Source organism: Macaca mulatta, chromosome 9 (genome assembly GCF_049350105.2).
Source record: "Macaca mulatta isolate MMU2019108-1 chromosome 9, T2T-MMU8v2.0, whole genome shotgun sequence".
Classification (NCBI taxonomy): Eukaryota; Metazoa; Chordata; class Mammalia; order Primates; family Cercopithecidae; genus Macaca; species Macaca mulatta.
This window is the reverse complement of record NC_133414.1, coordinates 105,454,174-105,480,840: the sequence shown is the minus strand read 5'-3', so window position 1 is coordinate 105,480,840 and position 26,667 is coordinate 105,454,174. Positions and strand designations below refer to the sequence as shown.

The 26,667-nt window shown below is 41.0% G+C and overlaps 1 protein-coding gene across 3 annotated transcripts; it reads right to left on the bottom strand.

Annotated features, from left to right (window-relative positions):
• Window positions 1-71: 71 nt before the first annotated feature.
• Window positions 72-26,653, bottom strand: CEP55 (centrosomal protein 55). 3 transcript variants are annotated; one of them, XM_015147704.3, is made up of 9 exons: window positions 26,339-26,653; window positions 23,351-23,545; window positions 20,214-20,489; window positions 16,169-16,237; window positions 7,722-7,872; window positions 6,032-6,345; window positions 4,045-4,116; window positions 3,188-3,313; window positions 72-1,212 (listed from the first exon to the last, which is right to left on the bottom strand). In XM_015147704.3, exons 2-9 carry the CDS (start codon window positions 23,531-23,533, stop codon window positions 1,009-1,011), a joined length of 1,395 nt encoding a protein of 464 aa, XP_015003190.3. In that variant the 5' UTR covers window positions 23,534-23,545; window positions 26,339-26,653; the 3' UTR covers window positions 72-1,008. The 3 variants fall into 3 exon arrangements, with proteins under 3 accessions (XP_015003190.3, XP_001092138.3, XP_077802936.1); XM_001092138.5 differs by having other exon boundaries at window positions 26,480-26,653; XM_077946810.1 differs by having other exon boundaries at window positions 20,325-20,489; window positions 26,480-26,653.
• Between the last annotated feature and the right edge of the window lie 14 nt (window positions 26,654-26,667).

Here is a 26,667-nt window from a genome sequence, read left to right as displayed (position 1 = left end):
TTGATTATGGCCAATAAATTTGTTTTTTTCAAAAAAGAATCTTAGAATATAACACGAATACACTAGACATATTAAAACATTAAATAATTTTATTCTTTTCTCATTTACAGTAGCCCAGTGGTAAGCATGTTAGAAAACCTGAAGAAATTTAAAAGCTTTTGGTTTACAAATAGCATGTATAAAGATATCTATTCAGATAAACAAAGATCTGATCATTACATTGCCCAGCTTTAAGAATGCCAAAAATAAATAAAATACAGTACATCAAATGAGAGGCCTAGATGGGTTTATTAAAATTTATTTTAACAATTTTAGCTAACCAGCATGTGCCAATGTAATTCAAGTTACAGTTAGTGCCAGATAGTATGACAGAAAACATTGTGTGTGGCTGCTTAAGAGTATGCCTCAAACAGATCCTGTTTTGTGCGCAGAACAGAGTTGGGGAACACAGCTGGGTTTAGTTTCAATGGTAAGCAGCAACAAAGATCAAGAAAATCCCCGACTTTTCTAGTAACCGCTCTACAATATGAGAAAAAATAGTATCAATCACCACCTCTTAACAATGGACATCAAAATTGGGATTGTAGGTTTTCTAAGTGCTTGGATAAAAAATGCTAACACAGTTAAGATCCTTGGTTAATTATCTTTGATTTTTCAAAATCCCCAAAACATAAGATATTTTGCTTGCTGGTGCATTAACCCACTAGCAATAACCTGAGCTATCTTTTCCTCACCAAGTATTTTAACAGTGCAAAATGTTAGTAGTCTCAGTAGATGCTGCTCACCACATTCTGTCATCGCAGCCTGATGATGAACCATGTCAGGGAGGTACCACTGCCAAGAACAATGCACAGCAGCCTAAAAGGTACATGATTCACTAGCATGCCAGGGTGTCAAAGGTAGATAGGCAGTTTTATGCAAAATGTGAAATATATAATTCCAAATGCCCACAAGCTAACAGAAAATACAGTATTCAATCTTTTGATATAAAAACAAATACTTATTTTGCTACTTTGAACAGTACTCCACATGGACGAGCAGATCGCGATGCTCGGTGGCTGGATACTGTATATTGCACTTGGGACATTCCACCAGGCTTTCATTGAGTGCAGCAGTGGGACTTTTTGGCGAGGTGGCAACTTTTTCTCTCTTTTCAGTCTCTCCTTGGAAAGTGACTAACGGCTCTGTGATGGCAAACTCATGAAGCTGTTTCTGAAAAACAAGTTTCAAATAATAGCATTTGTAAATAAGGCCCATTGTTCAGCTTTTTTCCGTTTTTTGAGAGTCTCACTCTGTCACCCAGGCTAGAGGGTAGTGGCACAAACACAGCTCACTGCAGCCTCGACCTCCCAGGCTCGAGCAATCCTCGCACCTCAGCCTCCTAAGTAGCTGGGATTATAGGCACATGTCACCACGTCCAGATAATTTTTCTGTTTTTTGTAGAAATAGAAAATTCTGCAAAAAATTAATTCTATGTTGCCCAGGCTCGTCTCAAACTCCTAAGCTCAAGTGATCTGCCCACCTCAGCCTGCCAAAGTGTTGGGATTATAGGCGTGAGCCACCATACCCAGCCTGTTCAGAAATGTTAACTGTTCTATAGGTATTCTAGCTGCTTCAGCACTGTGGACAGATTTTCTTTTGAATTTCAGCTCCTCAGTATTATGGGGACAATATAGGAGGTAGTTGTGAATTTACCCAGATAACTACTGTAATTACCCAAATTACCCAGAAGTATTGGAGTTGGGTGTGTATATGAATATGTTTTATTAGGACACAGAGTCAAACATTAGGTAGGTCTAGATACAAGGCTGATTAAATTTGCTAGTTTTGTAAAACAGAGGCAACCCCAGCAATAAAGTACTATATGGAAACTAAAGGCAGCAAGGAATTTTAGGAGCTCAAACAGCTTATACACAGAAATGACTAAGATATTGTATCATACCTTTGAGACTTTACTTTTTCGTGTTTTTTTCCTAAGAACTTGGAGTAGTTAAAAATGAGTATTTTACAGCACAGTGAAGAGGGTGACCAGCAGGAACAAAGTATAGGAAAATTACAAATTCTTTTGCATACCCTCTGCTCCCTACATTTTGAATGGTCAATAACAAAAATGAATTATAAATTTTTATTTCAAATATTATAAATAGGTAAAATCAATGATACACTTAAGAACAGAGCCAAAAATATACTTTCTTTCTTTTATTCATACAGAAGTTACAAATGATTATTATTTTTACATTGCTTTTTTTCCTCCTTTGAAAACTGAGGAATCCTATTTGTAACATTTCACTGTCTCCAAGTATGAATGAAATTTAAAATATGTACTAGTGGGACAGACATATATTCCAATGCAGACCCCCAACAAGTTTGGTCCAGAAGCTTATTAGTAAGGTGAGAATAAGTAAGTGAAAAACCATTTCCTCATAGAACTAATATTATTTAAAAGGTTCATGTTTTAAAAGATTATGTTTTCAGAGTGAGTCACACAAACCTCATAATACATCTAAAAAGCATATGAACAGTAATAGTCCATTATCCCTAAAAACAGCATTTTTTTTTTTTTTCTTTTTTGAGACAGTCTTGCTCTGCTGCCCAGGCTGGAGTGCAGTGGCACAGTCTTGGCTCACTGCAACCTCTGCCTGCCGGGTTCAAGTGATTCTCCTGCCTTGGCCTCCCAAGTAGCTGAGGTTACAGGCGCGTGCCACCATGGCCAGCTAATATTTTATATTTTTAGTAGAGACAGGGTTTTACCATGTTGGTCAGGTTGGTCTCCAACTCCTGACCTCGTGATCTGCCTGCCTTGGCCTCCCAAAGTGCTGGGATTAGAGGTATGAGCCACCGTGCCCAGCCTTTCTTTCTTTTTTAATAGATAAACACAATTTCAGTTCAGGATTCTGTGACTACCCTCTATTCTACCCTTTCGCCCCCAGCTCAGGCACTACTTAGTGCCTCTAGCATCACAGCAGCTGGGGTATTGGGGGAATGATTCCAGATGTGATCATGTCCCTCTTTCCGGTCCTCTGAATTGATGCTCGAAGGGCAGTTGCTTCAAATGAGGCAGGGCTCTGTCTACTGATTTGAGATACATCTAGCTGTTCGTTAAGCTGTATCCTTCTAAGTTCGGAACTGATTTGTTATATAAATGGGAAGACGAAGACAAATTGTAGTTTAATCATTCCAGACTCACCAAGGATTCCAACTGTGTTATTTGATTTCTTGCTTTTCGGAGCTCCTTAAGAATTATATGCAATTGATGCTGCATATGTTGACGGTCGAGTTTTTCATTTTCAAAGTCTAAAGTACATGCCTGCATCTGGAAAAGGCCCAGGACAAGACCATTACAGCTGATATAGACTGTCTAGTTCTCTTGACTGGATGCTCACATTTTTTTATTAGCACAAGAAGAAAATATTTATTGTACTAGTGTAGCAAGAATTCACCTGAGCACCATGAAATGTTGATGAACGAGGCAGCTTATGGCTGAGGATTTGGTTTATCCAAGGAGCAAAGCCAATGCTGAGGTATAGGTGAGGGAAGAGCAGCTTAAGAAGTTGTTGATTAGAATGACTCCTCCCTATCCACCTTTTTTAAGGGGGAAGAAGGAGAAGGGAAAGAGATAGCTATTCCCTGGTTTGGAATATACTAAATCTCAGCTTTACACCATTTATAGTACATTCTGAGACTAAATGGTGTCTCTCCAAGTTCTGCTTGAAGTTATAAGGTAGCCCTAATTACGAGATATTGTTAGGCTAGGAACTACAGCCACTGGGGAAGAGCAAAATTTGCCAAGGCCAACATCTACCTGTCAAGAAAATTGCCATCACACCTCAAGAATCTGTTTAGCCTAAGGACAGTAACAGGAATAAGTGGCTAGCAGAGTCTCTTGAAATATCTTTTTTATTGAAGAAAAAAGACTTTTATTGAAGTATTTTAGAGACACTTTTCACAACTTTCAAATGCTTCTCCATAGAACAGCGTAAACATGAGGAAAAACTGCATTTTCTAACAGGCAGAATTGAATTTAGGAGCAACCCCAATGAGTACCTGTTGTTCCAACAGAGCTACCCTTGTTTGTTCTTCTCGCTGCTTTAGCAGAGTTGTGTAAAGAAACTGGACCTGTAGGATGTAAAGAGAACCAATGTTGTCACATCCGACCTTTTCCGGCATGACCTGGGATGCGTGAAAAGCTCACATCACAAGTCTCACATCTCTAACCAGGACAACACCTGCTAGTTGGTGGTGAATCATTCCAGCTGGCCATCTGATGGTTATCTAACCAGTATACCACCCTTGCCGCGAGTTCCCTCAGGCACACAGACTGAATGCTGATAAACAGCACTGAACTCTGCAGCGGCCACACCCCCTTTCTTGGAGGTTCTGACATTTCTGAGTAGGATAACATGGGTGGCAGTGCTGGGCCCTTAGCCAGAGTTGGAGCAAAATTTAATCAGTGCACTTAATCTCTCCCTAGTATCACTGCTCATGCCTGTAGACAGAAGTGTGAGTGGTAAAGACTAAGATGGCAGGCCGGGCCCGGTGACTTGCATCTGTAATCCCAGCACTTTGGGAGGCCATGGCAGGTGGATCACGTGAGGTCAGGAGTTTGAGACCAGCCTGGCCAACATGGCGAAACCCCATCTCTACTAAAAATACAAAAAATTGGGCCGAGCGCGGTGGCTCAAGCCTGTAATCCCAGCACTTTGGGAGGCCGAGACGGGCGGATCACAAGGTCAGGAGATCGAGACCATCCTGGCTAACACAGTGAAACCCCGTCTCTACTAAAAAATGCAAAAAAACTAGCCGGGCGGGTTGGCGGGCGCCTGTAGTCCCAGCTACTCGGGAGGCTGAGGTAGGAGAATGGCGTAAACCTGGGAGGCGGAGCTTGCAGTGAGCTGAGATCCGGCCACTGCACCCCAGCCTGGGCGACAGAGCAAGACTCCGTCTCAAAAAAAAAAAAAAAATTGGCCAGCTGTGGTGGTGGATGCCTGTAATTCCAGCTACTCGGGAGGCTAAGGCACAAGAATCGCTTGAACACGGGAGGTGGAGGTTGCAGTCAGCTGAGATTGCGCTATTGCACTCCAGCCTGGGTGACAGAGCAAGACCCTGTCTCGGAAAAAAAAAAAAAAAAAAGACTAAGGTGGCAAATGTTATAGATGGACTTGTTACTGTCCCATTACCAGCACTCTCAACTTTTGTAGGACTGTTAAAAATTACTATTAAAATAGGGGCAATAACTAGCATTTTCCTTGCTTAGTTTACAAAGCACTTTTACCTTCTCTCAACTCACCCTCGCCAAAGCCCTATAAGGCAAGCAGAGGTTATTACTAATTTGACAAGTGAATAACCAGTGAGTAGTCAGAGAAGTTGGGTGATTTGCCTAAGGCCATATATCCTGGACTAGAGACTAGGCATGGATTCCAAATAATGTTCTTTCCATGATTCCAGGCTGACAAGCAAAATCTAAATTAGAGTTCCATCAAAGTAGTGTTCAATTCCAATAATCCTAACGTAGCAACTTCAACATTATTAAGATACTGTAGCATAAGGCTATGAGCATAACAAGAACATGGAAGATGCCATGTGAATTCACTTGAGCACATATCATCACCATTAAGATGCCAGTCTAGGAATCGGCCTTGATTCCTCTCATTACTTCACGTCTTCTTTTGGCTTCTCACATGTACTGACCTCCTGCTCACCCAGAGCCTTTGTGTGTATAATTTCCTCCGTTGAGAGGAAGTCACCCACTTCACTGGGTCCTTCTCTTCATCATGAGAATTTTCTTTCTCTGTCCAAATGCCATCTCCTCAGAGAGGCACTGGTCCCCAATTTCCCTTTGTCACGTCACCTTGCTGCGTTTTCTTTAGTTTCCTTATTTATTGTTTATGGTCTGTTTCTGTTCTGGAATATAAACTCCCATGAGGGGCAGGAACTTGTTTTGCCCCTAGCCGGTTCTCTAGTGGTTATATAGTCCCTGACACTTAGAAAGTGTCCAGTGAACACTCTGAATTATGGATCCGGTTAAGCTTACCTGAGATAAGAGCTCTTCGGATCTCTTCTTCTCTTCTTCAAGTTTTCCCCTAGCAATATCATTCTCTTCCCTGAGTCTCTGTATCTTCTCTGTTTTATGCCTATCATCTTCCAGATGTTGCACATCTGCCTTTCTTTGTGAATACAACAGCTGATTTAAATCGTGAACTTCTTTTTGGGTTTCTTCATATTTTCTTCGAAATTCACTCAGCTCAAAACTCAGCTGAGTAATGGTTTGTCGTTCAACCTCAAGATCTTTTTTTGCACTTGCCAAGAGATCGTTGTAACATTTCTGCTTCTCTTCTTGAAGATAACCTATGACAAACAACATTATGGCACAACTCATTTTACGAAATGAATAATATTCCTGAGAGGTGAAACATCAAACATCTAAATGAATCACACTATTTCCTTAGTTTACAACATGAAGAGTCAAGAGATAGGGGCTATTGTTGATATTTGATGAAATAAAAAACAAGTTCAGGTATATTCGTTGAAGTTATAAAACTCACAAATAGAAGAACTAAAAACAGTAACATCTATTCTGTAGGGAGGGAAAGTCTAAAGAAGTTCAATCAACAAATAGGAATACAAGCTCATTATCTATATATGGAGATAACTATCAAAATTAAAAATAGAAATATTAAGAGCAGTTGCCCTGATGGGAGGAAGAAACGGGGATTAGGATGGGAAAGACAGGGCAAGGCCCTTCTTAACTATTACATTATTCTAACAAGTGCTTATATGGCTTTGATAAAACAGACACACAGAGAAAGAGAGAGAGAGAGAGAACTGTATTACCAAAGAAAAGAAATTAGACTTAGCCCATAACTAAAATCCTGCTTTTACATAAACACATATTTTACAGAAGCAACTTTGTACCATTAGGGCTGACAGCTTTGAAGTGCCTCCAGAGACATTTATAGTTTCTTTTTAGCATCAGCTTTGTTTTAAATATTCAAATATGATTCTCCAGTCTTATGAGTCTTGTTCCCCTTTCTTTAGACTTCTGTATAAAATTCAAGGCTTTGGTCCCCTCCAAGCTGTCAGTCTTTTAAGGAGAGCTTTGCATGGAGTTTCTCATTTTTTTTTTCTTAGCTTGTCATCTAGAATTGCTAAACCTATTTCTTCATTTGTAAAATGAAAATACTGACCTTTCCTGCCCCGCCTCTTAGGGTTGCTCGGAAACTCCACTGAGATCTATGTAAGGGAAACTGCAAAGCACTTGGCAAAAAGAGAGCATCGTGAATAAGAAATTTCATCTCAATTCTATACCTGAAGTTCAAATGATTTAAGGATCATCTATAAAAGGCATTCTTTCTCCTGGGGTTGATATGAATAAGTGCTGAAGGGAAGCAAAGTGAAAAGAGAACTGTGACAAGGCCAACTCTGGGGGAAGTAAAAGCTGGAGAAGGACTTTGAAGAAGGGGAAGGACATTCATGGGTAGAGAAAACTGAATGTGACTTCAGAACTGCCAAAGATCACCCGTTAGCCTGTGTCGGTACTTTCTTTTGATCTGAAAACGTTAGGAAATAAAACTTGCGAAAATGGTATTTCTTACTTCAGGGCTACAAGACTTGCTCTTATTTTACTTTCTAACACATATCTATAAAAATCTAAATTTGATGAATCACTCCTTTTGGAAAATGTCAGGCCTGTCCCAAGAGAACATTTTTATACCAGTCAGTACCTTCTGATTCAGGCTTTTTTGTCTGCTGTGGGAGTGAATGAGCAGCTGTTTCCGTTTTCTTTTCCAACTCAAAGATTTTTGCTAAAAGTCCTTTTACATAGACTTCCCGCTGCTGATCATACACGAGCCACTGCTGATTTTTCTCCAGAGCCTTAATAGGAAGATGAAAGAAAATCAACAGTAAAATACAAAAGCAAAATCTTAAAATGGGCAAGAGAGTCCAAGTGATGTAGTCTTTTCCAACAAAAACTCTCTGGCTCATAGACGAATTCTGGGCAACCATTCTATGTTACATGCCTTCAGAATACATAACAACATGACACCGTCATAGTTTATGTGGGATTAAGTTCATTTGTTTGCTTTCTTCAGTACACAACTTGCTTTGTGTGTGCGTACATATCATTCTCTGTAAACGAAAACACCTTTTGGGGCAGACATGGAGATGAACTGCTCAGAACCGCCCTTCAAGAGCCCAGTTGGCTGAGTGTAGTGGCTCATGCCTGTAATCCCAGCACTTTGAGAGGCCGAGGCGGGTGGATCACCTGAGGTCAGGAGTTCAAGACCAGCCTGGCCAACATGGTGAAACCCTGTCTCTAATAAAAATACAAAAACTAGCCAGGCATGGTGGCACGCGCCTGTAATCCTAACTACTCGGTAGGCTGAGGCAGGAGAATCACTTGAACCCGAGAGGTGGAGGTTGCAGTGAGCCAAGATCACGCCACTGCACTCCAGCCTGGAAACTCCAGTGAAACTGTGTCTCTCAAAAAACCAAAAAACAAACAAACAAAAAAGAGGAGCTCTGCCCAGCTGCATGGTGAGTGCTTAGCTGATTAGCTGACAGCCTCCATCTGTTAATTCCTTCAAGTCCCTGTCAGCTTTTGAGCTGAGCTGGGTTGGCACCAGCCAACAACTGAACAAGTGCCTAACGACTGCTGCCCAACAAGAACTCTGCTTTGCAGTACTCTCTGCTCTGGAGCCCACCATGGGGTGACAGAGACGTTGCTAGGTTTTCATCATGATCTGATGGTCTCCCTGGCATAACTACTTCCTTTTTCCTTGCACAAATCTTGCTCCCCAATAAACCGTTTGCACTCCTAACATCATCTCCGTGTCTTCACGGAGGATAGAGGATCAAACTTAACAGCTACCTTCTCTCTTTACCACCAACTTTCATCCTTTATATGATCCTTTATAACCCCATTAAAAACTCCAAGCTGGGGTCAGTCACCTGTTTGTATAGGGGTTTCATACTTACAGTGAGTTGAATAATGTCCCTCAAAATTCATGTCCACTTGAAACTTCAGAATATGACCTTATTCAGAAATGGGGTCTGTGGGTCGGGTACAGTAGCTCACACCTGTAATCCCAGCAACTTTGGGAGGCCGAGGCGGGCGGATCACTTGAGGCCAGGAGTTCAAGACCAGCCTGGCCAACATGGCAAAACTCTGTCTCTATTTTTTTGCCAGGCATGGTGGCACACACCTATAGTCCCAGCTACTTGGGAGGCTGAGGTAGCAGATCACTTGAATGTGGGAGGCAGAGGTTGCAGTGAGCCGAGATTGCACCACTGCGCTCTAGCCAAGATAGTAGAGTGAGACCCTGTCTCAAAAAAAAAAAGAGGGGGGGGTCTTTGCAGAGCAATTAGTTAAAATGAGGCCATACTGGAGTAGCATGAGCCCTAAATCCAATGACTAGTATCCTTATAAAAAGGAGCAGACACACAGATATACACAGAGAATGGGGCCATGTGAAGACAGAAGCTTTGTATGGCAGGGATTGTAACCAGTTCATTTTACACCAGAGGACTTGCTATAAATCCAGAGCTCATAGTAATCTGAACTTTGAAGAACCTATAACAGTATCAGCAAAGCTCATTTTCTCAAGAGTGGAATACGGATTTCTGACTACTATTTGGAGAACAACACAGTAGCTCTTAAAATGATCTATTATGCATAGACAAAATTTTTCTATTTAATTTCAATCTGACAATATAATATAGTGTTTCCTTTTATAGCAGCCACTCTTTCCAGACCTCCAGTTCCACAATGAAGAGGACATAAGGAGCTTGAAGGTTTTGGGTGTCTATCAGGGCATCTGCTTTCCAGTGAGAATTTCCATCCTTTAAAGACACTGAGTCCCATATCCAGAAAGATCTACATATGTGGAAACTCTTATTAAGTCTAGAGAGTTTCTCTAAGCTTTGTTAGGCTCTTTCTACTAGCACCCTACAAACTTGTGAGCAAAGCTCCTGGGTATGGCACTTAAAGGAGTTTCAGGGTCTGTTTGCTATAGAATTAGCAAATGAATTAGGAAGAAAGAAACAGTCTCTGAAATCAAGGACTTAGTCCAGGAGCCTCAGTCACTTTACCAGACACTTTTCTCTCCACATCCATTAGGGAACAGTAGTCCTCTTTATATGGCTTAAGAGTCCATTTGTCAAGTGGAGATATTGTACATACATTTTGTATTATATATCGTCAATAATGTGAAGTTTTGTGGATGGCTGTTTTCACTGTAGTAATTTGAGTTTTGATTTAGAGTCTGTCTTATTGTTGAAACTTCATGGTAGGTATATGATTGTTCAATGACTTTCTTTCAACTTTTGTGTTCGTTTGACATTTTTCATAATAAAAGTTGGGAAAAATAATCAGTGAACTTAGTAAAGTTGAGAAGATTGCTAGGCTTCCTGGTCTATTTTAAAACAGGCCGCAGTAGTCACTTTCTTATTCAGCTCCACTGCCATCCCCAGTGAAGTTCTTACCCAGACCCTATGCATCTTTCAAAAGAAAGGACTTATGAGAAACCCAGGATCAGACTTAAATTTAGTTGCTAAGACAGGAAGCACTGAATGACTCACAATGCACATGTATATCCAAATACCTATAAATTATGGTGTGTTAGATAGTAAAGATACATAATTTTATACAAAATTTTACATTTGTCCACATTTAAGAAGCATTTTAATACAAATAATTTAAGTCAAAATTAAATGGTCATGAAATTTTTTTTTTTTTTTGAGGAGTTTCGCTCTTGTTGCCCAGGCTGGAGTGCAATGGTGCCATCTTGGCTCACGGCAACCTCCACCTCCCGGGTTCAAGCAATTCTCCTGCCTCAGCCTCCCGAGTAGCTGGGATTACAGGCATGCACCATCACACCCGGCTAATTTTGTATTTTTAGTAGAGACAGGGTTGGTCTATGTTGGTCTCAACTCCTGACCTCAGGTGATCTGCCCGCTTCGGCCTCCCAAAGTGCTGGGATTACAGGCATGAGCCAACGAGCCCGGCCAATTTTTTTTTTTTTTGAGACGGAGACTCGCTCTGTGGCCCAGGCTGGAATACAGTGACACGATCTCAGCTCACTGCAAACTCTGCCTCCCGGGTTCCAGTGATTCTCCTGCCTCAGCCTCCTGAGTAGCTTGGATTACAGGCGTGTACCACCACACCCGGCTTTTTTCTATTTTTATTAGAGACGGGGTTTCATCATGTTGGCCCAACTGATCTCGAACTCCTGACCTCAGGTGATCCACCCTTCTCCGCCTCCCAAAATGCTGGGATTACAGACATGACCCACTGCGCCAGGTCAATTTTATTTTATTTATTTTATTTTTCTTCTCTTTTAAAGGAACCGGCTGGGTACAATGGCTCGGGCCTGTAATCCCAGCACTTTGGGAGGCCGAGGTGGCCTGATCACAAGGTCAGGAGTTTGAGACCAGCCTGGCCAATATGGTGAAACCCTGTCTCTACTAAAAATACAAAAAATTAGCCAGGCGTGGTGGCGGGCGCCAGTGGTTCCACCTACTGGGGAGGCTGAGGCAAGAGAATCACTTGAGCCCGGGAGGCAGAGGTTGCAGTGAGCCGAGATCATGCCACTGCACTCCAGCCTGGGCAACAGAGCGAGACTCTAACTCAAAAAAAAAAAATTAATTAATTTTTTCAAAAAGGAACCATACATCACTTAAGTATGAGAAACAAAAATACATGTTGAAGATTCAGGGGGTAATATTCTAAAAGGCCACATGATGGCGATGTTACCTCAATAAACATTTCCTTATTCTACTTCTCACTGTGTGCATTGGTTATCAGTCTCAATACATGGATTTGATAGCTATCATAAATACTGATACTAGTTTTGAGTTTTTAGAGTCAAACATCATTATATTAGATATGCTCTCCAGCTTTGTGTCATCTATACATTTGTTAGGCATGCATTTAACAATTTCCTCTAAGTTAGCAATAAAAATGTAGAACAAAAGTGGGAAAATAAAATGTCCTGTGGAGGCTGGGTGCGGTGACTCACGCCTGTAATCCCAGCACTTTGGGAGGCCGAGGCAGGCAGATCACAAGGTCAGGAGTTCAAGAGCAGCCTGGCCAAGATGGTGAAACCCCGTCTCTACTAAAAATAAAAAAATTAGCCAGGCGCAATGGCAGGTGCCTGTAATCCCAGCTACTCTGGAGGCTGAGGCAGGAGAATCGCTTGAACCAGGGAGGCAGAGGTTGCAGTGAGCCGAGATCACGCCACTGCACTACAGCCTCGGCGAGAGTGAGACTCTGTCTCAAAAAAAAAAAAAAAAAAAAGTCCTGTGGAATGCTATAAAGGTCTTCCCCCAGGTTTGACAAGAATCCACTAAATATTCTGTAGACAAAAATTCCAACCAATGTAGATTAAAATGTTAGCCTGTACTGAAGGAATAAAAAATGTAGGTCAATTGACAAAACTGCAGTAGGAATGGTAGATTATAGAAGTATTGTGTCCATGTTAAATTTATTAAACTTGCTATCTGTGCTATAGTTGTGGACAAGAGTATCCTCATTCTTAAGAAACACACATTGAAGTCTATTGCCATACCACCCTGAACATGCTTGATCTTGGCTGATCTTGGAAGCTAAGCAGGGTTGAGCCTGATTAGTACTTGAATGCGAGAAGAAATACACATTGAAGTATATGAGTTTAAAGGGCTGTGGGTATGTACAATTCATTCTCACATGGTTCAGAAAAAAATACTACATGTGTATGTGTGTAGGTGAGGGTTGAAAGAGGAAAAAGAGAGTGCAAAATGGGGTAACATGTTAACAATGGTTGAATTTTAGTAAAGGGGATATGGACATTATAGGTTATCATACTCATTCTTGTAACTTTTCTGTTAATTTGAATGTTTGCAGGCAAATAATTTTAAAATAATTATGATTTATCTTCCCTAAGTTCTATGCTTAAAATTCGGATATTTGAATTTAAGAGCAAGAAACACCTATTAAAACTGTCTTTTGGCTATTTGGTTTGATCTAGTTTATACTAACATAATTCTTAAATAAATACTAAAAGTACTGACATTTGACAATGCTTACGACATTAACTCTATGTAATTATTTCAACTGTCCGCCAGAGCGAAATGGTAACTGAACAATGATACAACTGGGCCTAAAGAAGGTGTACATAAGTTGTTAGGGCTTATTTAAATATAACAAATACTAATTCTGAAAATACATGGGTAAGCTTCTACAGGAAGTTTCTGCGAACTTTGAGAGGGTGATGGAACTAGAACTGCTGGGCTCTCAAAAGCCAAATAATGTGCCAGTGTCGGGGCTGCAAGAAGGGAGATGTCTCTTTCCGTGCTCCCTAAGTCCTCCAACCACAATTTTCCTCCTGGTCTCAAACATTTGCTGAAATTCCAAACGGAAAACCAGAGCTAAACCACTTCTTGCTCCTCAAATATAAGTTAATGGTTCTGGCTGGGCACAATGACTCACATCTGTAATCCCAGCACTTTGGGAGGAAGAGGCAGGCGGGTCATCTGAGGTCAGGAGTTGGAGACCAGCCTGGCCAACATGGCAAAACCCCGTCTCTACTAAAAATACAAAAATTAGCTGGGCGTGGTGGCGCACACCTGTAATCTCTGCTACTCAGGAGGCTGAGGTATGAGAATCACTTGAACCCAGGAGGCGGAGGTTGCAATGAGCCAAGATCATGCCACTGCCTTCCAACCTGGGTGACAGAGTGAGACTCCATCTCAAAATAATAATAATAATAATAATAATAATAATGTTATGGTTCTGAAAGGGTGGTCCAAGGACCAGCAGCAGCAGCAGCAGCTGGTAACTTACTGGAAATGCAAAAAATCTCAGGCACTACCCCAGACCTAGCATATTAAGAGTCTGTGAATCTTGCTCAGTCTAGAGCACCATTTGTAGAAGAGTTGGGTTAAATTTTACCCCATATATATAAAAGCCTTTTTCTAAGACAGAGGAGACAAGCACAATGTGACCCTTAAATAAGCTGAGAAGATAGAACAAAAAGCTTGGGCTTACATATGCAGTATTTCAAAGTGAATTTCATAAAAAAGAATCATCATTATCTAAAAATACCCTCAGGTGATATCTGAAGCAGTTAGCACCGAGATGCCTAAAAAGCAGATGTAAGCTTCGGATAATGGCATCTATTTTCAGGTACTTTTCTAGAAGAGACACCAGTAAAATTCAAGAAACTTCCCAAGATTCCATCTAGTCATTCTTTCAAATGTTCTAGACACTGAGGATATAGCAGTGTACAAAACATGCAAAAATCCTTCCCTCATATGACTTCTATTCTGATGGAAAAGTCGAACATCAGACAAGAGAAGTTAAATAGATTGTAAATTTAGCCGTAGTATGTGATGAGGAGGGAAAAGCAGGAGAAAGGAATAGGAATTGTCTGGGAGCTATAATTTTAGATAAAGTGGTCAGGGAGCCCCCATTCTGTGCACCCCCTGGCCCCAAGAAAGTAGCATTTAAATAAAAACCTGCATGAGGTAGGCAGGAAATCATGAAGACATTGGGGAAGAGTGTCCCAGGCAGAGGGAACAGAAAGAGAAAAGGTGGTTTATTCAAGGAGTAGCTGGAAAGCCACTGCGGTGGAGGTGGAGTAAATAAGGAGGAATGCAGGAGCTGTGTAAGGTATTTCTAGATATGCGCATCTAATGCACAGGTATGGATATACATAGAATAACAAACTTCAGTGTAATAATACACAGAATTTTTCCTTTTCATTCCAGTTACCTCTAGGTAAATTATGTACTCTGATAAGAGTACTTGGCACCTGGCTAGACATCCAAGAGATTTAAATTCTTCTTTTGAAGATCAAAAAGACTTCAAAGGATACTTGATAGATGAAGTAAACCAGAAATCTTAAGAACATGCTTATATCAGAAAAGACATGCCAGTAATATTTCTGGAACCCAAATACCAACCTACTGACCTAATACTTAAGTCAGAAACTTTATACTTCATATCTCTAAAACTTGAAAAAAATACACTGTAAATAGCAGTCCTGTGTCCTCAATTTATTCCATTCCCAACAAAACCCACCAATCCATTTATAAGTTTGAAATAATACAGCTTTACTGTATAATTAAAATAACCTCATATCAAATTCTAGAGAAAAGAAGTACTAAGTGTACAAAGAACATGTTTCCTTTTCAACCTATGAAAGCAAACCTTAGTTTCAAGAGAAGGATTCAAACCAAAGAGAGCATCTTGCATGGATAAACCAAAAAAGAATATACTATAAATTAAATTACATTATAATAATAAAATGGAGGCCAGGCACAGTGGCTCATGTCCTCAATCTCAGCACTTTGGGAGGCCGAGGTGGGCGGATCACCTGACGTCAGGAGTTCAAGACCAGCCTGGCCGACGTGGTGAAACCCCATCTCTACTAAAAATAAAAATTAGCCAGGCGTGGTGGCGGGTGCCTGTAATCCCAGGTACTTGGGAGGCTGAGGCAGGAGAGTCACTTCAACCTGGGAGGTGGAGGCTGCAGTGAGCTGAGATCACACCAGTCCATTACAGCTTGGGCAACAGAGCAAGACTCTGTCTCAAAAAAAATAAAAATACCAAAAAAATAAGAAAAAATAAAATGACTGGGCAAATTAGGGAAATTAGATTTAGATAGAAAAGGGATGTTACTGAAGTATTTGGTGGCAGTGATAATTTCTAGGGCTGTGTACCCTACAGAGACCATGCTGCTGGGCATGGTGGCTCATGGCTGTAATCCCAGCAATTTGGGAGGCCAAGGTGGGCAGATCACTTGAGGTCAGGAGTTCAAGACCAGCCTGGCCAACATGGTGAAACCCCATCTCTAATAAAAATATAAAAACTTAACCAGGTGTGGTGGTTCGTGCCTGTAATCTCACCTACTCAGGAGGCTGAGGCAGGAGAATTGCCTGAACCCAGGAGACAGAGGTTGCAGTGAACCAAGATCATGCCACTGCACTCCAGCCTGGGCAATAGACTGAGACTTTGCCTCGGAAAACAAAAAAAAGAGAGACCATGCTTAGAGGAAATGAGTCTTGAATGTCTAGAAAGAGACTTAAACGAAGCTCACAAACCATTCAGTTTTTCTGTCACAGCACTAACGTTGCCAATTTCTATAAAACTTAAGAATAAGTGAATTAGCTTAAGAGGAAATAAACTTACATCTTTCAGCTGTATTTCCATTTCATGAATATTATTTATTGATGAGTTGAAGCAGTTTGGAGCCAGAGTCTGTAAATAATCCAACATTAGTTAACATCAGACATTCCACAATAGAAGTTGCCTCATTATATTCAGTTCCATAACAATACAGTACACCTCATGGGAGCATCCTGAAATCCAGATCTAGGCTGGGCGCGGTGGCTCACACCTATAATCCCAGCACTCTGGGAGGTTCAGGAGGGCGGATCACTTGAGGTTAGGAGTTTGAGACCAGTCTGGCCAACATGGCGAAAACCTGTCTCTACTAAAAATACAAAAAGAAAACTTAGCCGAGCATGGTGGCCTGTGCTTATAATCCCAGCTACTCGGGAGGCTGAGGCAGGAGAATCGCTGGAACCCAGGAGGCAAAGGTTGCAGTGAGCCGAGATCATGCCACTGAACTCCAACCTGGTCAATAGAGTGAGACTCTGTCTCAAAAAAAAAAAAAAAAAAAAAAATCCAGATCTAGTAGATGGTGGTAAACCATCAAGTCAGGTGAGAGTTACCAGAGATAACCATTGTCAAAATTAAGATCTCCTGAAGTTTCCCAGACTGGAAACCCTGAGATTTTCTATCTAATCTGACTTCTGCGGTCCTCTGGACCCCCCAGGATTGCCAGAATAGCCCTTAGTGCATATGAATAGCCCAGTGATTTTTACCAAAAAGACAAACACAAAACAATTAGGCTATTTAAATGACATCTAAAAGACATTAACTTGTCAAACAAAAGGTAAAAATTTTTTTCTAGAATCATGTTTTGTATTACTGATAGTATTCATTAGGCCAGGCGCAGTGGCTCACGCCTGTAATCCCAGCTGTTTGGGAGGCCGAGGCGGGTGGATCACAAGGTCAGGAGTTCGAGACCAGCCTGACCAATATGGTGAAACCCCGTCTCTACTAAAAATACAAAAATTAGCCAGGTATGGTGGTGCACGCCTGTAGTCCCAGCTACTCAGGAGGCTGAGGCAGAAGAATCACTTGAACCCGGGAGAAGGAGGTTGCAGTGAGCCAAGATCAGGCTTACGTCTGTAATCCCAGCACTTTGGGAGGCCAAGGCAGGCAGATCACCTGAGGTCAGGAGTTCAAGACCAGCCTGGCCAACAGGTGAAAACTGTTCATCTCTACTAATAATACAAACCCCATCTCTACTAATAATACAAAAATTACTCCAGCCTGGGTGACAGAGTGAGACTCCATCTCAAAAAAAAAGTATTAATTATTAGTTAGTATTAGTTCATATAGATTATATGGGACTCAAAAATTATTTCTCTCCTCTTTTCATTTTCTCAGAGAAATAAAAGAGACGTAGGTGGCTAGGTAGCCAGGCTGGCCAACAAACATAGAAAAAGCTGTATTTCAGTCTTTTAATAGCTATAAGAGACTTGTGAATACTGGCAAAGAAGCTCAAAAAAATTATTTTTCTCCAAAGATGCTCTATTCATTCACTTTAATATGTAGCCCTTTCCCTCTCTCAGTTCAGTCCTCGAGGTGGAAACTATGACAAAGATAGTTCTCCAAACCCCTTTCCTTTTACCCTGGGCACACTATAGACTATGATTCATAGCCTGCCCTGTGGTTAGTGGAGCCATGTTCCAGTGGAATGTGAGCAGAGGTGAGACATGTCAATACCAGGCCTGGCCCCAGAACCCTCCTAGGCAGTTCTCCACAGGCTCCATCTCACAGCTACATACAGAGGTCTTGGTGGGGGACCCCACCCTAAAGGAGGGTGGAGCCACTAGAAGGAAGGAACCTGGAGTCAAATGACTCTGTGGAGCAAAGCTTCCTCCACTCCAATCTGGACTAGACTGGCATGAGAGAAAAATAAACATTTGTTGTGTAACACACTGACATTTGGAAGTTGTTATAGAAGTCAGACATGCTAGTTAAATACAGAAATCAATATGGGTAGCCCACAAAATTATTATAAGAATACATCTTTAAAAATTATAATTTCAGGCCAGGTGCGGTGGCTTATGCCTGTAATCCCAGCACTTCGGGAGGCCGAGGTGAGCGATCACCTGAGGTCAGGAGTTCAAGACCAGCCTGGCCAACATGTTGAAACCCCGTCTCTACTAATATTACAAAAATCAGCAGGGCATGGTGGCAGGCGCCTGTAATCCCAAATACTCGGTAGGCTGAGGCAGGAGAATTGCTTGAACCCAGGTGGAGGTTGCAGTGAGCTGAGATTGCACCATTGCATTCAAGCCTGGGCGGCAAAATGAGACTGTCTCAAAAAATAAAAAATAAATAAAAATTTTAAAAATTATAATTTCTACCAAGCTTGTATTTCACATTCCAAAAGTGGAGAAACTAACTCTTGAACTTCAAAGAAAAATTTTAGTCAGCTACTTTGAATCTGACTGTAATGTTTTATGAGTTTCAGTTCTGTGGAAATTCTCTAGAAAAACTTCGCCTTTTTGAACTCATCTGCAGAAACACTCAAACACCCATCTATGAAAATACACATAAATGTATAGGTCTGACCACTATCTCCCCTAAATGGGAAATAAAGTACAGAGAAAGATTCTTAACAGCATTGAGAGATATTTGAAAGCTATAGATTTACTTCTATAGATGATTTTTTGTTTTGTTTTGTTTTTGAGACAGAGGCTCACTCTTGTCACCCAGGCCGGAGTGCAGTGGCACTATCTCGGCTCACTGCAACCTCCACCTCTCAGGTTCAAGCGATTCGAGAGCCTCAGCCTCCTGAGTAGCTGGGATTACAGGCACGTGCCATCATGCCTGGCTAATTTTTGTATTTTTAGTAGAGATGGGGTTTCACTGTGTTGGCCAGGCTGGTCTCAAACTCCTGACCTCAGGTGATCCACCCGCCTTGGCCTCCCAAAGTGCTGGGATTATAGGCGTGAGCCACCACGCCCAGCCTATAGATGATACTAATGTTAGTATTATCGAATGTCCAAATCTCCAAAAGAATCAAAGGTCTGATCAATAAGTAACCATTTACTGAGCACCTACTGTATATTAGGCACTATGTGAGGCAATTTACATACATTATCACATTTAATTATCAATATTCCTATCCTGATTTTACTGATGTGGAAACTCAGGTTTAATTATATGTTTAAAAAAAAAAGAAACTAAGATTTAGGACAGGGGTCTGGAGAAGTCTAGTATTGTCTCTAAGGCTATAAAGGTTAACAAATTTGTTCAGAGTCACAGAGCTGGCAAGTACAAAACCAAAATCTGAACTCACATGTCTACTTCTTTTTTTTTTTTTTTTTTTTTTTTTTTTGAGACGGAGTCTTGCTCTGTCACCCAGGCTGGAGTGCGGTGGCTGGATCTCAGCTCACTGCAAGCTCTGCCTCCCGGGTTCAGGCCATTCTCCTGACTCAGCCTCCCGAGTAGCTGGGACTATAGGCGCCCGCCACCTCGCCCGGCTAGTTTTTTGTATTTTTTAGTAGAGACGGGGTTTCACCGTGTTAGCCAGGATGGTCTTGATCTCCTGACCTCGTGATCCACCCATCTCGGCCTCCCAAAGTGCTGGGATTACAGGCGTGAGCCACCGCGCCCGGCCTCACATGTCTACTTCTATATCCTTGTTCTTTCTATGACACTAGTGCCTCTCAAACAAAAGGGGGAGAAAATGCAAGAGCAGTTAGGAAAAGTATATTTGATATTATAATTGTATGTTTCAAATGTGAAAAATAACCAAAAAAATGAAGCCTACTGTTTTCATGATACAAACTACAGAAATAAGAACTCAAAAAAACCTTGGTAATTGTAAATACACAGTAGATTTTGTCTTTTGAATATTCCTCCAGGCAAATCAATGGTACAAGGAGTGGAGGGTACCATATTAACCATTTTTGCTTATAGAGAAGGGACTGGGCTATTAAAAAAAGTCAAGTGACCTGTTAGTATACTATACTAATCATTTGTCTCATCGTTTGGGAAGCATGTATTAACAAACTCATTCTTCCTAAGAATTACAAACTGTATCAGAAAGAAAAAAAAAAAAATCTGGGTTTAAAGAAATGATTAGCACCTGTGATAAACGAAGTGCACTGGTTTTGCTTTCAAGTTCAGCAATTCGTGAGGTTGCAGCAGACAACTGTTGTCTCAATACATCTTTCTCTTCAGATAAGGCTTTCAATACCTGCTCCCTCCTTTCACCTTCTTTCGTTGTCTCTTCCAGCTGTTCAAGCAATGCGGTAGTACTATATCTGGCCTTCAGTTGGTCTCTGAGTCGCTGTATTTCTTTGTCCTTCTCTGTGAGTTGATAAGCATTCTTCTCCTTCTCAGCCTCAAGGACTCGAATTTTCTAGATATAAACTAAGAAGAATCTTAGAACAAAGCCAGGTCAAACATCTAGCTAAACAATATATACTTCAACAAGCATTTATGAAGCATTTATTATATATCAAGTCAGCATTATGCTAAATACCAGGGCCAAAAAAGAGAGGAAGCCAAAGTTTTATGTTCAGATAGCTCACAGAGAAGTAAGTCAATGTATTAATGCAACGTTGTAAGTGCTGTAGTTAAGACAGATTAAAAAAAGGGCAGACATGAAGAAAGGAGAAACCACCTCTATCAAGGGTGGTGAGAGAAAGCTAAAGAAGGGCTAGCTCTCCCGTGAGTATTTGGTAATCATTCTTCCATAATACTGGATCTTGTAAAAACTAAAAGCTAAAAGTGGGTCACACAAGATGTACATGCTCATTAATGAACTGGAATCAGTGGAACTTAAAAGTTACAGAATATTTCAGCAGGAGAGGGATGCATTCATTAACCTGCTTACTTTTGATAAATGATTCCATATTGAATCTAGAAGGTGATCTCTAAAGGAATGCTTAACATCTTCAAACATTCACAAGATATGCAAACTGCTGCTGGCATAAAGGAAAAAGTCAAATAGAAAGATAATAGAAATAAATATTAAAATTATAGGCTAACAGGGTCAAAACAGCATGAAGTTAAAACCTGCATTTAGGAAGGAAAAAGCAGCAGTTGTTCAAATACAAAAAACGGGGAAAATTTAAGTTTAGGGGGATGGTTATTCATTTGAAAATGAGCGGATTTTAGTTGGCCACAAGCTTAAATCAGTAGTATGAGACAGACAGAGAGTCATACAGTTTTAGGCTTTAATGGAGTACAGTATCCAGCTAAGTAGATGTAACACTACTATTTCAATCTGTGTTTGCCAGAACATATTTAGGATACTGTGTTCAATTCTAAGTGCATAATTCAGGAGGGATATGAATAAACTAAAAATTGTTCAAGATTTTGATAAGCCAGAAGAGCTGAAGAATATGAGCTTGGTCTGCAGAAAAGTTAAGAGGAAGCAAAATTTCCTTACATATCTAATAAGTTGCCAGTTTGCATAGGAAAAATAAGACTTGTTCTGTGTAACCTTAATAGGCACAATTAGAACAAATGGGTAGAAGTCACAGGAAGTTTAATTTCAATTGATTATAAAGGAACAAAGTACCCAGTGCTTCTCAAAAAGTGGAATGAAATGGAAAGCTATCTCTCAGGGAAGCAATAAGATTCCTTCACCAGATTGCAAAATAACCTTCATATCTGTGGATTGGTGATGACTGTTTTCTCAATGCTTGAAAAAGCATTTACCTCAATGTATGTTGTTACAACAAATAAACCAGTTTTATTATGTGCCTGTTTAGAGAATTTAAAGAAATCAAATGGTATAGTGTTTACCCATTTATTTTGTTTCATTTTATTTTATGTGTTTATTTTTTGAGACGGAGTCTCGCTCTGTCACCCAGGCTGGAGTGCAGTGGTGCGATCTCGGCTCACTGCAACCTCTGCTTCTCGGGTTCAAGAGATTCTCCTGCCTCAGCCTCCCGAGTAGTTGGGATTACGGGGGCATACCACCACACCTGGCTAATTTTTCTATTTTTAGTAGACACAGGGTTTTGCCATATTGGCCAGGCTGGTCTTGAACTCCTGACCTCAGGTGATCTGCCTGCCTCAGCCTCACAAAGTGCTGGGATTACAGGCGGGAGCCACCGTGCCTGGCCTTAACCATTTATTTTCTAAATACAAACAATAAAAGCACTTTTGCAAAATAATTAAATCCAAATTTGTGATTATATTTATGATTACATTTTAAGTCCCTCTAGTTCTAATAAGTTCCTAACTTCCTTACTGTCTATGCCATAACAAATTATAAATTAGTGAATCTGAAGTATAGTTGAACAGAGTGTAAATGCCAACACATCTAATAATTTTTCCTTCAAAAGCCCGAAAACCAGAATTACTTGGAAAGTAGCCAATATGCATGATAAAAAATGTTTTAAACAAGGAAATTTGAACACTATTTAATACTCTGAAATGGACAGACTTGATTTTTTACATTTAGTAAATTAACAGGAAAACCAGATTATATAACTGTTGGGTAAGTATTTTCTCTTCTCCCACAGTAAAAAAGAGACAGAAGCCCAGCACAGTATCCTTAAAGTACATCAATGAGTAATACAGTACTCCAAAAAAGCATGGAATGGCCAGGCATAGAGGTTCACACCTGTAATTCCAGCACTTTGGGAGGCCCAGGCAGGAGGATTGCCTAAGGCCCAGAGTTTGAGGCTGCAGTGAGCTATGATCAAGCCCCTGTACTCCAGCCTGGGCAAGAGTTGAGATCCAGTCTCAAAAAAAAAAGTATGGAAAATCGAATGCTTCTAAGTTACGCTATCAATTTAAAAATGGCGAAAATAGCCAGAATGTTCCACAATCTTAAATACAGCATAACAAAAGTTATCAAGAATATTCATTATCAAGAAGCTATAGGAAAAATGATGGATTAGGTTATTACTTTGTTTTAAATAACTGAAAAACAGACCATACTAAAGGTGAAACAGACTATGTGTAAGGTGCAAAACTATTCATCACAATGTCTTTATTTCCAAAACAAACTTAGTACCTGGTAACCTAAAAACACATACTCAATTACATTTAAAAGGTAAGAGGTGGTAATGACTAAAGTACATCTAAGACTTGGCAAAGTCAAAGTAGGAATTTAAGATTCTAAACCCAAGGTCAGCTTTCCAAAACTAATCAACTGGACAAGACAGGGAACATGGCAAGAGTAAGAAGGTAGCATCAGGAAATCTTCATGCATCGCTTTCTTGGAGAGCTTACAATTTAAAGGATCAGAAGACCATTTACCTCCACAAGTCTGTGTCTCTCTTTATCAGTCAGCTTTCCTTTCCCACTTGTGATTTCATCCACCGATGTCTTTAAATGCGCAATTTCTCCCTTTAATTTTTCTAATGTAGTTTCGGATTTGGAGTTACTAGGCTTCGATCCCCACTTACTTTTAATTAAATCTTTGGTACTTCTGGAAGACATCTCTGAAATGGTCTGTAAAAATAAAAATCAACTGTATAATTCTGAGTTTAAAAATTTAAATCTCAAGTTTGAAACAGGTCTAATAACCTATCTGCTGTAAATAGAAATTATATATCCAAACCAGCAGGATATGGAGAAAGATGGATGGAGGCTTCTGGGGTATTGTAACTTTTTTTTTTTTTTTTTTTTTAAATCTCAGTTGTACTTAAATGGGAGTATTCACCTTCTAAAATATGTCAACTTGGGCTGGGTATAGTGGCTCACGCCTGTAGTCCCAGCACTTTGGGAGGCCAAGGTGGGTGGATCAAGAGGTCAGGAGTTCAAGCCCAGTCTGGCCAACATGTTTGAAACCCCGTCTCTACTAAAATTAAAAAAATTAGCAGGGCATGGTGGTGGGCGCCTTTAATCCCAGCTGCACGGGAGGCTGAGGCAGGAGAATCGCTTGAGCCCGGGAGGCAGACGTTGCAGTGAGCCAAGATCACACTGTTGCATTCCAGCCTGGGCAACAGAGCAAGACTCCGTCTCAAAAACAAACAAACAAAAATGTCAACTTGTCCATTTATGTTTTGTGTGGTGTTCTGTATGTGTAATTCTTCAGTTAAAAAGTTTTGTTTAAAAAACAATGAAGGGGTCCGCAACCATTAAATAAAGCCTGAAAGAAGTAGGTCACAATCAAGCACATATGTTGGCCCAAAATAGAAAGCTGTTGGTAAATAATGTAATTCTGAGTATATAGGCACTGAAATGTCATTACTCAACATAGGTCCTCTGTTTTAGAAGATAGCCTAGTTTAGATCTATCTTAATAGTCATTTGAGAGAGCACAGTGGGAAAAAGTGAAGAGACTAAACTAAGACATTTGCAGGATAAGAGGCATAACATTCAGGGGAGTCAGGCATGAAAGGAATTAAGAATAAGGGGCCAAATTAAGTAAGGAGAAACTCAGTATCTGCTAACAGTACTAGATGACGGTTTAGAAACAAGTATATAAACTTCAGCAGGCAAAAATCTAGTGAGGCATACAATGCATATAAATAGTATACAAAAGTAACTCTAATTAGGGAGGTTAAAAAACATTTTTCCACTTCATGCATCCCAAGACAAAATAATGGCAGTGTGATAAAAGGATATAAAGGAGTATGAGCCCATTAGTGCATTCAAAAATTACTATAGAGCCTACTATTTACCAGGTATCCTAATACATGCTGGATGTAAACTGGTTTAAAAAAAAAAAAAAAAAAAGACATGTTCCCTGATGTCATGGGGCTTTCAGTGTAGTACAGGCAGGCAATAACAAGGAAACAAACAAGGGTTCATGAATTCTCAAACTGTAATAAATATTACACAGGAGAAGTACAGAGATAAATGATATCAGTAAAAATAGGAGACCTCCTTAGAATGGTAGCGAAGTGACTTTTAAGATTGTCCTGTGTGAAATCAGAACGTCTAATAGCACTGTGGAGACTGAGAAGAAATCATCTATCAAAAGGTTAGTCCTGGATTTTTGCCATTATAAAGTGAAAGATTAAGGTAGCTCATCCATCAGTTGAAGAAATGCAAGCTTATGGCGTCTCTCAGTCACCTACTGCCACAGGAAGTTCTTTCCTATGTGTTTCTGTTGATAACACACTGTTGACTTGATATGGTGGGTCGTAGGACAGAAAACTACTTTGCTACCAAGTCATTGAGACACAGAATGATGGAAATATAGATCTGCAGAACGTGAAAGAACCCCGAAACATCTGCTTCCTAACCTTTGGACGGAAACTCTGGCAGTGAATGAATGACTACCGTTTCTAGCCTCTGGCCCAGACGGTTTGGATCTCCCCCACCACCTAGTCCCACCAACCTCCTTTCCCTGTATTTTCTTTTTTTTTTTTTTTTTTTTGGCGGGGGTGAGGGGTTAGGGGTGGCAGAGTCTTGCTCTGTCGCCCAGGCTGGAGTGCAGTGGCACGATCTCGGATCACTGCAACCTCCACCTCCCGGGTTCAAGCGATTCTCCTGCCTCAGCCTCCTGAGTAGCTGGCACTACAGGTGCGCGCCACCACGCCCGGCTAATTTTTGTATCTATTAGTAGAGATGAGGTTTCACCATATTGGTCAGGCTAGTCTCGAACTCCTGACCTCAAGTGATCTGCCCGCCTCGGCCTCCCAAAGTGCTAGGATTACAGGGGTGAACCACCGCACCCTGTATTTTTCCCTGTATTTCCTATTCCAGTCATCCACAGGGTTCCCACAATTCAAACCTTCTTCAGCATGCCTTCCCTCTGTGAACTCTAATAAATGATATAGCTGTCCCACCCCCACCCCCACACAATCTGGTACCCAATTACACTCCCCGCTAACCTTTTATTTTTTTCAATTGTTCAACTGTTGTTTCAAGGACTGCACTTCGATTTTTTTTTTTTTTTTTTTTTTTTTTGGTCACCCACAGAGCCTAACAGCAAGCGCTCAGAAATGATTGGCTGATTGGCTGAAGTGACCTAAGTCATGCCGGACAGGAGGTGACAAAACAAGCGCTTCCATCCAGTAAACGGTACAAGGCATCAATTACAAGCCGCATATTCCACAAGGCGACGCCAATCTTTAAAAATTCCCCCATAAAATCTCACTTGAGGAGACAGACAGGAAAAGAGAAACTGCAAAAAAAAAAAAAAAAAAGGCACTAGGTTTCTCATCTCTAAAATAAAGATGTCTGAGGAACACACAAGTAAAGTGCTTGCCAATCGGAAAAAGCCGTCCTAACGAAAGACCTTGGGCAAGTCACTTGGCCTCTCTGCGCCTGTCTGTAAGGAGATGATACCCACCGCCAAGTCCAAAGGAGCGATCAAGAGAGAACGGTCTTGAGGCGCCCAGCCGGGTGCTAGCCACAAAGTGAGCGCCAGGGAAAAGGACTGTTATCAGGGCGGGCAGAGATTGAATCCCGTGGACGCGATCTGCCCACTGACCTGCCCTCCCTGGCGGTCTGGACCGGCCCGGCCCCGGGGCTGCGGGTCCTGGCCGCCCCTCGCCACCCTCCGCGGTCGCCTCCCTTGGGCCAGCCAGCAGCTGAAGCGAAGCCCGGCGCTCGAGTCGTCCGAATCACACCATCGGGTGCAGATGCCGCTTCCGGGAGTTTGAATCCCGCGGCTGCAGG

What these genes read in the sequence shown, in the direction of transcription:
- CEP55 (XM_015147704.3), bottom strand. Translation starts at nt 23,533, where the DNA reads ATGTCTTCCAGAAGTACCAAAGATTTAATTAAAAGTAAGTGGGGATCG. An exon ending in AGAGACACAGACTTGTGGAG is followed by an intron (nt 20,490 to 23,350) that starts GTAAATGGTCTT and finishes GTTTATATCTAG; the next exon opens with AAAATTCGAGTCCTTGAGGC. An exon ending in TAACACAGTTGGAATCCTTG is followed by an intron (nt 1,213 to 3,187) that starts GTGAGTCTGGAA and finishes CTTGTTTTTCAG; the next exon opens with AAACAGCTTCATGAGTTTGC.